The sequence below is a fragment of the Bufo gargarizans genome, chromosome 10 (assembly GCF_014858855.1).
Source record: "Bufo gargarizans isolate SCDJY-AF-19 chromosome 10, ASM1485885v1, whole genome shotgun sequence".
NCBI lineage: Eukaryota > Metazoa > Chordata > Amphibia > Anura > Bufonidae > Bufo > Bufo gargarizans.
In genome coordinates this window covers 121,533,513-121,551,302 of record NC_058089.1, presented here as the reverse complement: position 1 = coordinate 121,551,302, position 17,790 = coordinate 121,533,513, and the positions used below count along the sequence as shown (strand labels likewise).

At 45.1% G+C, this 17,790-nt stretch overlaps 1 protein-coding gene across 1 annotated transcript in view; it reads left to right on the top strand.

Annotated features, from left to right (window-relative positions):
- Positions 1 to 16,048, top strand: part of ZFHX3 (zinc finger homeobox 3) — a 55,488-nt gene extending 39,440 nt beyond the window's left edge. Inside the window, 7 exon segments of the mRNA XM_044269469.1 lie at positions 512 to 619; positions 791 to 915; positions 997 to 1,197; positions 3,798 to 3,903; positions 5,000 to 6,132; positions 6,134 to 10,460; positions 13,067 to 16,048. Of these exon segments, the coding sequence (XP_044125404.1) occupies positions 512 to 619; positions 791 to 915; positions 997 to 1,197; positions 3,798 to 3,903; positions 5,000 to 6,132; positions 6,134 to 10,460; positions 13,067 to 14,559 (7,493 nt within the window). The 3' untranslated portion in view covers positions 14,560 to 16,048.
- The last annotated feature ends 1,742 nt before the right edge of the window (positions 16,049 to 17,790 follow it).

Sequence of the window (17,790 nt, the reverse complement as noted above, 5' to 3'; positions counted from 1 at the left end):
TCTCCTCCGCTCTCGTTCTCTGCCTCGCTATGCTAAGGGTGACACCTGTAGGCCGCACGAGGAGCTGCACTGTGGCAGCCAGGCCGAGTGGCCGAGCAATCACAGGAACACCACAATAAAGAAGGCCCTTGTCTGGTAATTTGCAGCTCTCCTCTGAAAAGAAACCTCGCCATCCATCGTGCTGTTCTACTTCACAAATGAATCCCTATTTTTTTTTTTTTTTTCGGGCTTGACAGCGCTTGTTAAGAACAATGTGTGCTCCAAATTTGTTTTTTGTTCCTGGCTGAGCCTTGGAATAAAGCATCCTGCATTTTGGGACTGCAACATCTCATCAGATCATGCCATATATTAAATACCGTCGGTGTAGTTTATAGCGAGAGCCCAGGGAGTCGCGTTCGAAGGTTTTCTTTGCGGTACATGGATGAACTGAATATATGACTGTATATGTGTGAGCGTGTGTGCGCATATCCACAACCTCCGTCTTCATTCTCCAATGCCTTTTTCTTTGCAGACGATCCTACTGAAGATGCCGATGGCTCTTGTGAAGCTGCTGCTGACCCAGATGAAGCCCCGAAAGACCAGGAGCCTGAAGGATCCACGGAGAGCAGCAGAGGTGCAGGTAAAGAGCCGTCCTCCACACCTCCAGTGGATGCAGACGTACACACAGGTCTATGAATTTAGTATGACTGTTGCTTCTTTCGACCACACACCAGGCGTTTTACCCAAGAAGAAAAACTAGCTGGTCAAAGAATATTGGCTTCATTTCATTTTTTTTTTTTTTTCATTCCAGCATCTTCTGTCCTTGCTGAGAAGGATCATCCAGACTCCATACCTGCCAAGCTATCGTCGGTCTCAAACACTGAACCTCCTTTGGCCAAGCGACAGAAGTGTGCCGACGAGAAGAAAAACGAGCAGGTAGCGTCCGCCGTTATGGCTTCTGTTTGTCCACGTGCTCGTCTCTTTTGCAATCCAGTACTAACCGTCGGCCCCTCTCAGCTCTACCAGTGTCCATACTGCAAGTACAGCAACTCGGATGTGAACCGTCTGAGAGTCCACGCCATGACCCAACACTCTGTCCAGCCCATGCTGAGGTGCCCGCTCTGCCAGGACATGCTAAACAACAAGATCCACCTGCAGCTGCACCTCACCCATTTGCACAGCGTGGCGCCTGACTGCGTGGACAAGCTCATCGTCACGGTGAGTGGGCCAGGCACAGTTCTTGTCGTATGGAGTACGTTCTAGTATCTTAAAGGGCTATTCTTTCAGTGAATGAATAAGCTGCTCGACATGTGCAGGAGAGGACGTCCAAGTCATTGATGATGGTCTCGGCACCGCTGTGCGCATGTTCTTCTCGTCTTCACGTAATGTCCCTAATAATAACTCAGACAGCTCGTTGCAACCTGCCCGGTGTCAAGTCTGTTACCACGGCAACCATGGCTTTGATTCTGCTCCGTATCCTGCATTACCGTGGTCGTGCACTCGGCCTGCCCCGAGCATAGCAAATGGTCACCTCACTTCCCTGACCGTATGCATGTGCTGCCCTCACTCCTGTACGCTGCTGTGCATGGTCCTGGCTTTGATGGCCGCAGCATCCAGCCATTTCCTTGCCCTCTTATTTAACCACTCTGTCTCTTGCTTGCCTTTCGGCCCCTCGCCACCTTCGTTTTGTCTCCGCTGTCGTTTGCACACAATTGCCGGGACCTTAAGTGGAAGCTGCTTGGCTCATGTTTGCCAATTAGACGGTGTAAATGCAAAGTGACCTTAATATCCTCCCCGTGCTAACGAGTTTTTCTCTCCAACCTTTGCGCTCTTTGTAATGGAAATACGCAGTCTGTCTGCAAGTGGGATTTGCATGTTGGACCTCGCTGACAGTCGGAGGTTTTTTTTTTCTCTTTCTTTCCTGACCTCTTTCCTCTTTTCTTTGTCTGTGTCCTTAGCTCTCCCTTTACTGTCAGGCGATTTTCTCAATCTATCCGCCGCATGCTGCCCCCCCCCCCCCCCCCCCCAACCCCCTCTTGCAATATGCAAAGAAAAATAGCTGGGTTACAGGGCAGGCCTAAGAGTCCAGCTTACACCTCTTAGACCCCAGCATGGTGTAAACAGCCTCCGAAAATGTGGCTATGTTCTATCAGCTGGGCCTCCTCACACAATTAGCATGTAATTATCCTGCGTGATGGGCAGCCAGTGGAGAGCCAGCTGACACGTTGCATCGCTGACCCGCAAGTCAGAGATCAGTGGGCACACAGAGCGGTGCAGTGTGCTCCTTAATGATGCAATTTACATATCTGGCCAAGCAGCTGTGTATTGCAGAAGCCGTGCTGTGTGCTAGGCAGGACATTATTTACGCTGGCCACTGTGTGCTTTCAGCTCTGAGGAACGGCGATGGAGCTCGGATACAGGTGCAGTGCCGGCACTTTTCCGGGCGCGCCGTCTTTAAGTTCTGATTCATGCTTCAGTTGCCTGTGGGTTGTTAGATGCTTTGTTTGCCGGGTTGGGTACGATCAGCTGATATGTGATGCTGGAGGCAGGAGGCACAGAAAAGGTAGCAGGCCCATTAGACCTCTCAAAACCTGCCAGAATTCCAATCAGGAAAGATGATTAAAGTAGAGAGCAGACAACGTCTCCCGCTCACCTCCTCGTCTGCCGTCATTCACACTTGATTGACTTCAACCTTTCAAGTACAGAAGTCTTTCTCTTATTATTCAAGGCCAGGCAAGGTTTTCTAATTAAAGTGTATGAAAACAATTATAGAGCTGTCTTGTGGAGCTGGAATTCTCCGAGACTCTGCATACAGCTTTGCTCTCGCCGGGTGTGGGGATTTAGCGGACACTTATTCCTCCCCTTGCCTTTAAATGAGAATGTGTCCGTGCCTGTGATCCCGCATGCCTCTTCCTGTAATGTCCTCGCAGTGGAGAAGATCAGACAAGAAGCCTTTGTTTCCCCCCTTGTTTGATTATGTCATTGCGCAAAACATAGGTTACGCTGTATGCCGGATTAATTGGGAACAGTACTGGACGCGTTTCGAGACAGATACTAGCGCCCAGATGACGCGAGGCGGAATCTTTTGTGCACATAATGCCACATGTAAATAATAATGGATAGCAAATAAATCGCCATAAAATCAGATTAATTAAAAACGTGCACTCTTTAATTTCCTCCGCTGCCGAGACTGGAAAATCTCACTTGTTCAACCGAACGCTGACATGTGACATGTTTTCCTGTTTGCTTGCCATCTCTTCTGTCACCACATTTGAAGAGGTTTCTGACGAGTTTTGTCCATGCGGTTTTTGGAGCCTGTTTTATTATTAACCCCATTGTGTCGAGGCTTTTTTTTTTTTCCCCTAATAATAACCGATCTTTCAAAAATCTCTTGTGTCTTCACAATGCACATGGGGGGGGGGGGGGGGGGGCGACTATGTATCTCTCAGTTTAAGGAAACAGGCTGCTCCTTTCACTCAGGAACACGACACACTCGTTTATCTTTAGCAGTCTGAATTAATTAGGGGTGTTAATATGTGCTTGGTAGATTGAGGAGGGAGGAGGGGGGCACCCGTGCATCTCTGTAATTGGCCGCCTGTGACAAAACACCCTTTGTGATCAAAGTCAGGATTCAGTGGAAAGGGGAAAAAATATTAATTAGAAGATTATTCTTTTAGTGTGTACTGATAATTAGAGCAGGCCACCTCCTGAGTGACGAGGGCTTGTTGAGCAGCTGGGGACACTCTCAGACATTCTTTGGGGTGAGGCATGATGGTTGCTTGGACTCTTGTACTTAAGATCCTGTTTCTTGTCTGTAGGTAACTTCTCCAGAGATGCTCATGCCGAGCAGTATGTTCTTACCAGTCAGTTCACCGGAGAGGGAGAAAACTGCATCCATCTCTGAAAATACAGAGAAGGTTTCAGGTAAGGGCGAGTCCACTTCCTCTAGGCTCTGCGTACACTGCGTTGGAGCCTTTTGTCGGTGGTATACACCAGGGAGATTTCCCAGTGTATACCTTCGAGGTACGGCAACGTATAGGCATCCCAGAGACTACCCAGTGGAGGCTAAAAGGACACTCCTTTGGCCTCGCAGGTGAATGAAACTTTAGGTTTAGGGTGCTGCCACACGTTCACACGTATCGATGCTGTTTTTGAAGCCAAAATCAGGTGTGGATCATAACAGGTGACAAAGTATTAAAGGCCGATACAGCTTCTCCACTTGTTTTCAACCCACTCCTGTTTTTAGCCTCAAAAACGACATCCTTAGTGATGAGCGTTTTATTTTTTTGATTTTAACAAATTGATTTGTCCCATCAGCAAAGAGTGTGAGGGGCGATACCTGCAGGTGGCGAAACACCCACCTGCCTCTTGATTGACAGGTCTAGACATCTCACCTGGCCCTGACAATCTTGCGCCTGGAGCAGCGTCGGTGCATGTGCCGCTATACTTCGGGGTAACTGGGCGTGAACAGTCGCTGCTTTGGAAGCGGAAGCCAAGCCTCTGCGCTACTTGGGGCAGTGGCTGAGGCAGCGAGATTGTCGGGGCCAGGTGAGGTGTCCGTACCTGTCATTCAAGAGACGGGTAGACACTACTTCACCTGCAGGGACAGCCCTTCACAGGTGAAGAACTGTTGCTGACGAAACAAATCAGTTTGCTCATCCCTATCTAGGATACATTTAACGTGTTAGCTTTTTCCACAATATATGCTAAACATAGACCCGCAAACGCAGTCTGCTTAGAGCAGGCATGTCCAAACTGTGGCCCTCCAGCTGTTGCAAAACTACAACTCCCAGCATGCCTGGATAGCTTACAGCTATTAGGGCATGCTGGGAGTTGTAGTTTTGCAACAGCTGGAGGGCCGCAGTTTGGACATGCCTTGGGAAAAAAATAGTCAAAAAAGCAAGACTGTCATCTAAATGGGATGCTGAGGAGTGTGGTTAGGAGTCAGGCCTTTACTCGTATAGTTACAGTCTCGTTTTTTTCTTCCCTCTTTTAATTTTTATTTTATTTTATTTTTTAGAACCGGCTGAAGCGGTGTCTAGGAGTGCAGCTGTTCCTGAAGGGACTGAGCTGAGTACAGAACAGAAAGCACCTGCAGGTGACAGCAATTCTGCGAGAGAAGATTCGGGATTCTTATGTTGGAAGAAAGGATGTAACCAAGTGTTTAAAACCTCTGCTGCTCTCCAGACGCATTTCAACGAAGTTCACAACAAGCGCCCTCAATTGCCAGTCTCTGATCGCCACGTTTACAAGTATCGCTGCAACCAGTGCAGCTTAGCTTTCAAGACCATTGAAAAGCTTCAGTTGCATTCACAGTATCACGTGATCCGTGCTGCCACCATGTGCTGTCTTTGCCAGAGAAGCTTCCGCACATTCCAAGCTCTTAAGAAGCATCTGGAAACCAGCCATCTGGAGCTGAGCGAGTCTGACATTCAGCAGCTGTACAGTGGGCTTTTAGTAAATGGAGACATTACAAATGTGGGAGATGCTTCAATGGCAGATGATCAGAGCATGCTGGTAGATGATGAAAAGGAGGATGAGAGTGATCTAGAAGATAAGCAGAGTCCCACAGGGAGTGATTCAGGGTCTTTGCAAGAGGACTCCGGTTCTGAACCGAAGCGAGCGCTTCCTTTCCGTAAGGGCCCAAATTTTACAATGGAGAAGTTTTTGGATCCATCCCGACCCTATAAGTGTACAGTATGCAAAGAGTCTTTCACCCAGAAGAACATTCTGTTGGTCCATTACAATTCTGTCTCTCATCTGCACAAACTTAAGAGAGCCTTGCAAGAGTCAACAACTGGGCAGCCCGAGCCCACCAGTAGCCCAGATAACAAACCGTTCAAGTGCAACACCTGTAATGTTGCATACAGCCAGAGCTCCACTCTTGAAATCCATATGAGGTCCGTTTTACACCAAACAAAGGCCCGTGCAGCAAAACTAGAAGCAGCAAGTGGTAGCAGCAGTGGAGTTAGCGCCAGCAGTACTTGTACGTCTGCGACCTCCACAACAACCTCAAATCCTGTCAGTAGCAGTGTCGCCACCATTTCAACCTGTACAACAACAGTTACACCTGCAGTGAGCTCCAGTTCCATTAGTCAAGCGCCTACTGAACCAGTGGTCAACCCTTGCACAACCAGCCTAATTGCAGCTGGCAGTTTCTTGCCCTCCTGAACACAAAGATGTTAACCGTAAAAAATTAGCAGACATGATAGCTTCCCGACAGCATCATCAACAACAGCAGCAGCAGCAGCAACAACAGCAACAACAAGCCCAGACATTGGCACAAGCCCAGGCACAGGTGCAAGCCCATTTTCAGCAGGAGCTGCAACAGCAAGCTGCCATCTTGCAATCTCAACTGTTGAACCCAACTCTTCTCCCTCATTTTCCCATGACCACTGAGACATTGCTTCAACTCCAGCAGCAGCAACACTTATTGTTTCCTTTCTACATCCCCAGTACGGATTTCCAGTTCAACCCAGAAGTCAGTTTGCCCCTGACCAGTGGCACGTTAACTTTGACAGGAAGTAGCGCAGGTTTGCTTGAAGACATTAAGACTCCACTACAACTTGCACAACAAGCTCATCCTCACCATTCGCATCTCCTCCAACAGCAGCAAATTCAGGCGTGCATGTCCGAGACTCACTCCACACTTCTGCAGCCATCAGAACAAAAGAACAAATCTGGGAAAGAAAATCTAAAGGAGCTAAAGAAAGAAAAAGAGTTGTCCGAGAGAGCGGATGAAATGACAGCAGTTAGTGAGTCTGTATCCGATTCTTTGAAGTGTAAAGAAAAGAAAGACTTTGCGACTAGTTCCTCCTCTTCAGAGACTCTATTGCTTCCACCTCGTATTGCTTCAGATGCTCGAGGGAATGCCACCAAAGCCTTGCTCGAAAATTTTGGTTTTGAACTTGTAATTCAATACAATGAAAACAAACAGAGAGCACAGAAAAAGAATGGGAAGAGTGAACAAACCGACTGTTTAGAGAAATTAGAATGCAGCTCATGTGGAAAGCTTTTCTCCAATATACTTATACTCAAAAGCCACCAGGAGCATGTTCACCAACGCTATTTGCCCTTTAAGCGGCTAGAACAATTTGCCAACCAATACAGAGACCACTATGATAAGTTATATCCATTGAGGCCTCAGACGCCAGAGGCTGCCCCACCACCCCCACCACCTCCTCCTCCACCACCACCACCACCGCCACCTCCTCCAGCAACTCCACAACCTGCTGTCACACCAACCCTGCCGGTCTCTGCTCCTTCTCTCACTCCGCCTAGCATTTCACCAGCACAGTCATCTGTGTCATTAGCTCAACTTTCAATGCCAATGGAACTGCCAATTTTTTCACCCCTCATGATGCAAACAATGCCCATGCAGTCAATGCCACCACAGTTGGGGTCAGTAGACACCCTTTCTGCCGACTTGGCCCAGTTATATCAACATCAATTAAATCCCAATCTCCTGCAGCAGCAAAACAAGAGGCCAAGGACCAGGATCACTGATGACCAACTAAGAGTACTAAGGCAATATTTCGATATCAATAATTCCCCAAGTGAGGAACAGATTAAAGAAATGGCTGATAAATCTGGATTGCCACAAAAAGTCATTAAGCACTGGTTTAGAAACACTCTTTTTAAGGAGCGTCAACGCAACAAAGATTCCCCTTATAATTTTAATAATCCTCCCATTACTAGCTTGGAAGAACTGAAGATAGATTCTAGGCCTCCATCTCCAGAGCCTCAAAGACATGAATACTGGGGAAATAAGAGGTCTTCCAGAACGCGCTTTACAGACTACCAGCTTCGGGTTCTCCAAGACTTTTTTGATGCCAATGCCTATCCAAAAGATGATGAATTCGAGCAGCTTTCAAATCTACTCAACCTTCCTACACGCGTTATTGTGGTCTGGTTCCAGAATGCTCGTCAAAAAGCACGAAAGAACTACGAAAACCAAGCTGATGGCAAGGAAGGAGAGAGACGAGAGCTAACAAATGACAGGTATATCCGTACGAGCAACTTAAACTACCAATGTAAAAAGTGCAGTTTGGTGTTTCAGAGGATTTTTGACCTTATTAAACATCAGAAAAAGTTGTGCTATAAAGATGAAGATGAAGATCTGCATTATGACAGCCAAAATGAGGATTCGATGGATGCTACTGACTTGCTGACTCCATCAAGCTCATCATGTAGTACTCCTATGCCCTTTCAATCTTTTAGCAATGCAGCTTCGACGTCTACAAACACAGCCTGCACATCTTTCTCTCAACATTTGATGGACATGGATGAGCCTTCTGTGTATAGTACTAAATCGGACACTACCCAAGATGAAAAACCAAAGCCTTTTGAATTTCCAAGGACGCAGCAAAACCAAACTCAAGAACAGCCACAGCAACCAAAGCAAGAGCTGCAGCAGCCTCAGAGCGCACAGTCTCAACCTCCACAGCAGGATCAATCTGAACAAAAATCTAGTGCAACGCCACAAAAACTTCCACCAATCTCCTCTCCATCCATGCAAACACAAGCCTCGCACTGTTCTATGACTCAGTCAAGTCCAAACACGGTGCAGATCTCTCACCATCCTATGAAGTCCCTTCATTCGACAACTTCACAGTTGCCCAATTTGTCACATCAGTTAATTCCATATCAATGTGATCAGTGCAAGCTGGCGTTCCCTTCCTTTGAGCATTGGCAAGAGCATCAGCAGCTCCATTTTCTTAGTGCTCAGAATCAGTTTATTCATCCTCAGTTTTTGGATCGACCAATAGATATGTCCTTTATGCTTTTCGACCCTAGTAATCCACTTCTAGCTGGACAGCTGCTTTCTGGGGGACTTTCTCAAATGCCAACTGGTTCGGCTACGTCTCCTTCAACACCATCCTCCACAATGAACTCTCTTAAGAGAAAACTGGAAGAAAAAGCTAGTGCAAGTCCAGGGGAGAACGATAGTGGAACAGGTGGCGATGAACCACATAGGGACAAGCGATTAAGAACCACAATTACACCGGAACAACTAGAGATCTTGTACCAGAAATACTTGCTAGATTCTAACCCAACACGTAAAATGCTGGATCATATTGCCCATGAAGTCGGACTGAAGAAGAGAGTGGTTCAGGTGTGGTTTCAGAACACTCGTGCAAGGGAAAGAAAAGGTCAGTTTAGAGCGGTTGGCCCAGCACAGGCTCACAGACGTTGCCCTTTTTGCAGAGCTTTATTTAAGGCAAAAACTGCCCTGGAAGCTCACATACGGTCCCGACATTGGCATGAAGCAAAACGAGCTGGGTATAATATGAATTTATCAGCAATGCTAGTTGATTGTGATGGAGGAATCCACATGAAAGATCTTTTTGACAGTAATGCATTTCATAACTTGCCACAGAACAGCAATGATGGACAGTGTATTTCCCTTTCCCCAGCGAGTAAATCTATAGATCTTTCTCCTCGGACTTTGCTTAGCCCATCGTCCATTAAAGTAGAAGGCATGGAAGATTTTGAGAGCCCTTCCATCTCGTCTGTCAATTTAAGCTTTGATCAGACTAAATTAGATAACGATGATTGCTCCTCAGTGAATACTGCTATAACTGACACCACAACAGGGGATGAAGGAAATGCCGACAACGACAGCACAACGGGCATGTTGGCCGACCACAAATCTACATCTGCAACTAGTGACTGCTTGCAGAAATCTGCCATGTTGGCCATGTCGGAGTATGAGGACCAAATGTCTTCTGGATTGGTCAGCCCTGCTCCAAGCTATTACAGCAAAGAGTATGAGAATGAAGGTATAATAGATTATAGTGAAACTTCCAGTCTGGCAGATCCTTGTTCTCCTAGCCCAGGTGCAAGCGGCTCCGCTGGCAAATCTGGGGACAGTGGGGATCGACCTGGTCAAAAAAGATTTCGAACACAAATGACAAATCTTCAGCTGAAAGTACTCAAATCCTGTTTTAATGATTATAGAACACCAACCATGTTGGAGTGTGAAGTCCTGGGCAATGATATTGGACTGCCAAAGAGAGTTGTCCAAGTGTGGTTTCAAAATGCCCGGGCAAAAGACAAGAAGTCCAAACTTAGTATGGCCAAGCACTTCGGTATAAACCAAACTAACTATGAGGGACCCAAAACAGAGTGCACTTTGTGTGGTATTAAATATAGCGCACGTCTGTCCGTGCGAGATCATATCTTCTCCTTGCAGCATATCTCCAAAGTTAAGGAAGCTATTGGAAGCCAGTTAGACAAGGAGAAAGAGTACTTTGATCCGGCCACTGTTAGACAACTAATGGCTCAGCAAGAGTTGGATAGAATTAAAAAAGCCAATGAGGTTCTGGGTTTGACTCCACAACAACAGGGTGTGTTTGAAAACCCCTCCCTACAAGCACTCAATCTTCCAACACCATACTCATCCCTACAAGGTATCCCTCCAGTACTGTTACCCGGTATCAACAGCCCATCTTTGCCAGGATTTACTCCTGCTAATACAGGTGCGCACCAGATGAGTGAGAGTAGTCGTGAAAGTGTTCTGATATCAGGTTAAGGCTACATGCACACGAGCGTATGTGTTTTGCCATCCGTTTTTTTTTTTTTTGTGGATCCATTGTAACAATGCCTAAAACTGACAAGAATAGGACATGTTCTATTTTTTTTTTGTGGGGCTATGGAACGGACATACTGATGCGGACAGCACACGGTGTGCTGTCAGCATTTATTGCTGACCCATTGGAATGAATGGGTCTGCATCCTATCTGCAAAAAAAACAAAACGGACACGGAAACAAAATACGTTTGTGTGCATGTAGCCTAATAATGACATGTGAACTATCAAGTCTTTTATTTATTTTTATATATATATATTAAAGGTGTTGTCTGGTGGAATATTTTTTTATTTTATTTTTTTAAACCCAGGATGGGTTAAAATTAAAAAATAACGAGCATTACTCACAAATCCCACCGCCACCATCAATCCGACACTGCTCCGATCCCCACTGCTCTCCACTTTCTTGTCTTGGCTCAACCCACAGGAAATAGCGGGAGCTGCCCGCACAGCCGATCACTGGCTGCAGCAGTGACCCACCTCAGCCAGTGATTGGCTGAGCAGATATTTCCAGCCCCTTCCTGCTTGTTGCGCCAACACCAGAAATTGGAGCGAGGTAATTGGTGAGGTTGGTAATGCTTCATTTTTTATTTTAACACATTCTGGCTTTTTAATGTTCCCCCAGACAATCCTATTAAAGGGAAGTATCACAGAAAATGTTTTCTTCCAGTAAGAACCAGATGGTGACACATTTTATTTTTTTCTAATGTTATTTTCTCACTGTAGATTTTTTTATTTTTATTCTATTTAACATGGTTATGGGCGCTGCCATTTTGCCTGAGCTGATTCTAACAGCTTTTAGAGAGATGCTTTACAGCAGCGACCATGGGCCATACACACAATAGCCAAGAGGGGACCTCACTGACTGCAATGGGACAGTTTTCTAGGCATGACCTATGGGTCAAGGGGGAGCAGATTAACGTGATCTGTACATACCAAGAAGTGGCGCCTATTAGTAGTCATAGTGGAGAAGTACCAAAACTGCTGAATTTCAGGTTTAGTGTTTTTTTTATTTTGTTTTAGTACAGCTATTGACATATAAAATAAAAATTACCACCAAAAAATCTTAAAAAATGTTTAACACTAAAACTTGATTTAAACAATAGGTCATTTTCTGATGACGCATTGACGCATTCCCTTTATTTTAAGATGTTCCATCTTCCACCATTCAGGTCATAGTTTTGGATAATTTTAGAACATGTATTTTTGGGGAAAAGCACTAATAAATTTAAATACACACTATATGTGGCAGATTTAGCCAAGTGCAGCTGATTTAAGCGTTCTAGAAGTCTGTGCTTTGTGTTTGTTCCTTGAGGCATGCTTGATAATATAGACCAGTGATAACCAGGCTAACCTCCGGCACTCCAGCTGAGGTGAAACTACCACTCCCAGCATGCTCCATTCATTTCTGTGGAGTTCTGAGAACAGCCAAGCAAGTGTGCATGTTTCACCACAGCTGGAGCGCCGGAGGTTAGCCATCACAGATATAGATTATTAGGTTCCTGGTTGGACCAGGCTGAGGCCTTTGTACTCGTATTCTCATTACTGATTGCATTGTCAGACATTACAATGTATCATTTTAACTGGAAGGCATATGTCAATCTTTACTCCAGCCCCTTAAAGGAGTTGTCCACAAACGATATTTATCTCCAATTGTCTAATCGCTGGGGTTGGAGCGCTGGGACCTCTGCCAGTCACGAGAAACGGGTGTTCCTCCGTTTGAGTGGAGTGGCGCTCACGCATGTCCACTGCTGTTCTGTAGACTGCCGATGCTAGCCTATTATTGGCAGTGTCATAGCGTTGAATGGAGCAGCAGTGGACATGCACAAGCAGGGCAAGATGGGACTCCCATTCTCGTGTTCAGCGGGGATGTTGGCAGTTGACCTCACCAGTAGTTATGCCTTCTCCTGTGGACCGGGGGTGAATGTTGTTTGTGGGATAACTCATTTGATGCTTTTAGTATTGCTCATTCGTGGCTCTGCAGTAATGTTATTTTAATAGGAGATCAGAACACGTTGGAACTCTCCAAGTTCCCGCCTATGGAGTGAGATTTATTGCCATTGTTTTGTGGTGACTGGACTTGCCACATAGCATCCGGTATATAGAGACCACACATTCTGAATCCATCCAAATGGTGCATAATGAATCACACCTGCAGCACACATCAAGTCCACTCACTTTAGACATTGTCTTATATTACTAGCATCTTTCCATATGTCCTCCATATGCGACTACATCTCCTACTATTAGGTGTCCTTGGGGTATGTCTAATGCAAGCCAATTCGTGCCATTGTTAGAAGAAATGTCCATTTTATTTTTCTTAAGAGGAATAGTTATGTTAATATTACTGCATGTGGTTATCCGCCATATGCTGTTAATGAAGAAAGCAGATTAGGAGTGCAGAGCCTAGATTGTTAGTCTACATACGTAATAGTCATTTTCTTTTTCGAAACCATTCAGTTGACTCATATATTTTTTCTTCTTTTATTGATTTCAGCTTTAAGTTCTCCCAAATCCAATGTGATGGGCATGTCCAACACCACAGTTCCTTCACCTGGGCTCCCTACTTCTGGGCAACCAAACAAACAGCCTTCCAAGTCGTTAAGCCCCAGCATCCCTTCACAGACGCTCCCTGTACCTGCTCCCCAACCTCAAGAGTTGCAGAAAGAAAAAGACGGTGAGAAGTTGAAAGAGAAGGAAAGGGTGAAAGTACTAAAGAAAGAGAAGGGGGAAGCTCCAGCATCCACTTCCAGCTCGATGCCTGGCATGGAGTATGTGGTAGATCCATCCCAGCTGCAGGCTTTGCAAGCAGCCTTGACATCGGATCCATCTGCCTTGCTCACGAGCCAGTTTCTTCCTTACTTTGTTCCTGGCTTTTCTCCTTACTACAGTGCTCAGATTCCAGGAGCCTTGCCGGGTGGTTACCTGCAGCCAATGTATGGAATGGAAAGTCTGTTCCCTTACAACCCAGCAATCTCCCAAGCTCTGATGGGGCTTTCACCAAGTTCGTTGCTACAACAATATCAACAGTATCAGCAAAGCTTACAAGAAGCCCTACAGCAGCAGCAGCGCCAGCTCCAAATGCAGCAGCAAAAACAGCAGCAGCAACAACATCACCACCATCAAAGACTGCAGCAGCAACAGCCCAAAGCAAGCCAAACCCCAACACCTTCTATTGTTTCTCCCTCTAACAAAGACCCTGCCAAAGACTCCCCAAAGATGGAAGAACGTAACCCTGCAGCCCTTGAGGTATTGCACTCCAAAAAGCACCCAGAAGAAGTGGAAAACCAAGGTGCAGACTGTCTCTTGGACCCACTTATAGTCCCAAAGGTGCAGTACAAGTTGGTCTGCCGGAAGTGTGAGCTGAGCTTCAGCAGTGAGGAGGCGGCTATTAGCCATGTGAAGTCCCTCTGCTACTTTGGCCAATCTGTGGTGAACCTGCAAGAGTTTGTGACCTGCGTCCCCACTGGTGACAGTAGCGGCTCCTACCGCTGCTTAGGCTGTGAGGCCACTATGTGTGGGGGCGATGCTCTGCGTCAACATCTGGAGTCACCCTTGCACAAACACAGAACAATCAAAAGAACAGCAAGAAATGCCAAAGAGCACCCTAGTTTATTACCTCACTCTGCCTGCTTCCCCAATCCTGACACCGCATCTACCTCTCAGTCCGCTGCTGACTCCAAAGCCAGCCGCTCACCCCCTTCCCCTTCTGCTTCTCCCCACGCCTCCACAAAGACTTGGTCTCACAGTACTCCCAGAAAACCACCTCCTCTCCCCACATTCTCCTCATCCTCAACAGTTACCTCAAGCCCGTGCAGCACCTCAGGGGTTGCGACCTCCTTTCCAACAGACGGTTTCTCTGAGGAATCTGATTCGGACCTCAGCCAAAAGTCTGACAGGGTGGGAAGTCCTGTAAGCGCTCCTGAGAACCCAAGCTGTCACGAGGACGGCTCTCGAACTGCTGTGGGAGTGGGTTCTTTACGACTGTAGACTTCGGAGTTGGACGATGATATAATAATAATAAATATGAATTTTAAATAATAAAAGATAAATAACAAAACCAGTTTCACAAACAAAATACTGCAAATTCCAAAGCTTTTAACCAAAAAAAAAAAGAGGAACCCCTCCCTCCCCCCCAGTGTGGATTTTTCATTCCTGCACCTAACCCACTGCCCTGTTTTCTTCCCCTTTAACCTAGTGTCACATCCGGCTGTAACACGGGGAACTGGGCCCAACCTTTTCTTGTCCCTTTTTGTGGAGATCGGCAGCCCTTTTGCTCATCTAGAATGGCTTTGTTAAGAAGAAACCAATGGAATTGTGTTATTCTCAGGTCAAATGTTCACACCGTGTTCTGACTCTGGTCTTGGAATTTTATATATACATATATATGGATAGGGATATATATGTGTGTATATATGTATGTATTTATTTAATTTTTTTATGATTTTATTTTATTTTTTTCTTTTGGTTCAGTAACTTTTTTTTTTTTTTAAGTAATTGCTAACTTAACCGGGCAGAAAAAATAAAATATTCAGGACTGTGTTTAAAAAAAAAAAAAAATTATGCCTCCCATGGGACAAAAATTGTTGGGTGGCATTCATGCTTTATAATTTCCACATCCAGGAACCACAGCTCAAAAAAAAAAATATATATATATACTTTAAAGAGTAATGAACAGACTTTCTGTATTTCTTGTAGATGAGGCCATTAATTCAAGACAGTTTTCAGACATGGATATGATCCTTTGTGTATTTTTATTATTATTTTTTTGTGTCCACAGGCGTTTCTCATTTTGACATATGTCGTGGGTCATGAGTGCCCCACGTGCCACATTGTAAACCAACCTGTTAGCTCTTTAACCAAAAGACAGCTTTCCCTCTACCCCGTTCCCTTTTATTGTTACTGAGATAGATATATATATATATATCTATATATATCATTTTTATTTTATTTATTTTTTTAAGATTACTCGGCTCTTACCAGCAGGGATCGTTCACTGCTAAAAATAAATTTATTAGAATTTTATTTTATTTTTTTCCCTCCCAGTGGGAGACATAGCTCTTCATAGCCTGCATTAGCAGTGCTGTACATAGCGTGTTACAGGCGCTGCCCTCGCCCCAGATGAGCTTTACTTGCAACACAGCCTGACGTCGGGATTTGGGGGGAGAGGGTTTGCCGGTAAAGGTTGTAAAATTCCCTGTTGTTTGGTGTTTGTAATCCGCACACTTTTCCCATCCCCAGTGTTACCTGTTTACTCTGTTTCATGTCAGTAGGCAGAGGTCTGTTTTGTTTTAAAGAAAAAACAAAAAAAAAGTGAAACAAAAAAAGATAACCATTTGTATGTGTATGTATACATGCGTGTGTGTATATGTATGCATAGATACATTGTCACACACAGACGTGTGCGCACACATTTTCTTTCTTTTTTTTTTTTTTGAATGAAAACTGATGCTTTAAATAAAATCCAAAGAGAAGCCTCCCTTGTGTGTTGGCCCGGAAGGCTTTGTTTGACTTATACGCACACATACGCATACGAGCTACCACCATGTTACGGATCCAAAGAACTAATCTGTGTCCAGTATATTACAGAGGATGTAAGGGCACACAAGATGGAAAACTATGTCTGTTATATGGAATTGGTTTGTGGTTATATAACTTATCAACTGGTCTACAGCAATGCTCTTTTTTTTGCTCAGGTTGGTTCAAGGAAGAGAATAGTCAAAGTTTAAATACGAAATAACTCTGTTATTGACTCGAATAGTATGGATTTTATCATGCAGTAACAGTTCTAGAAAGGTAAGAGAATACAGGTCATTATTGAGCGTTTGTTTCATCGGGCTGTTCTCGGAACTGCCTGCTCCCGCTGTACTGCATTTGATTTCAGACCGGCTCCCGGCACAGGTAAGGGCTTACCTGTGCATCGCCGGACGGGGGAGTCTACCTTACGGAAGATGGCAGCCAGCATGTGTTCGCTGGCAAACACTGCAAACTGACCATCACTGTTTACTACTACCATCATGAGCCATTGCATTGCATTTGCTGCCATATGGTGCTCCACATGTATTACTGCTTTATGCCTATCTGCATAATCGTAAACCTATGGAGCTTCACAGAAGTGTGCGGTTGCTGAATTATGGCCCTGTATATCAGATTGTACAACTGCATGAAAAAAGGGGTCAGTTAGCACATCCCAATGCGCAGGTGAACGTCGCCATGGCTAGAAACACAAGGGAAAAAAACCAATGCAACAGCACTTTGCAAACACAAAAAATGTACAATAATGCCATAGTTATAGATAACATTCTGGTGCTAATGCTACACTTATTTAGTGAATTTGATATTCTTGGCAAATACATTTTGTACAAAATAATTTGGGCCTGTCTGCCAGCGTCAAGGCGATCTCTATAAGACGGGAACTTAACACTAAATACTACCAGTTATGTGCCATACTGGCCACCATACAATACAGGGAATGCAGGGTCCACTCTGCCTTTTTACCGTTATCAGGTTGTACAGTCGTCATATTAATAGAATAATCATCTTTCAAAGCGCTGTCTTCCTCAGCACTTTACAGTCACAGGGCCTGAGGGCCCTGCTCACAGGAGCTTACAATCTATAGGGATGACAAAAAAGGTGAAAGGACTTGTGTTGTAGAATCGTCCACAGCACGTACCTTTTATACTAAATAGGATCGTACACACATGGCTGCAGGAGTCATTCCATAGGCTGTATCTGTGTATGTACAGATACCAAGTGCATCAGGGTGCAAGGAAGAAATAAAAAGTCAGAAATTTAGAGCTGAGAATAGCTAAAAAAAATGTATTCTATACAGTGAGGGCCGCCAGTGTAGTGACGAGCACAGGATGGAGGCATATACGCAGGCGGCCTTACAATATAGGAAGAAATCTTCATGATTATAAAGACCATATGAGCGATTATAAGCAGATGGCAACGGTAAGCTAAACCTACTATACATAAAGTATGTAGTAATGTAAGGTTCTATGAAGGATGCCTTGGTTCCAGAATTAGAGGGACATGTAGGAAGTCAGACTGCTATCTTTTTAAAGTGTAGCTCAATATGTTTCCTGATACTGGAGAGCCGAGCAATGTGGGAGATCAGCTGACCGTTACCCAGAACGAAGTTGTCAAAAAGGGGTGTTCTGCCAATGGACTTTGATGGGTCGGTGGAACTACTGAATGGGAGAGCAGGGGGCTAATGTT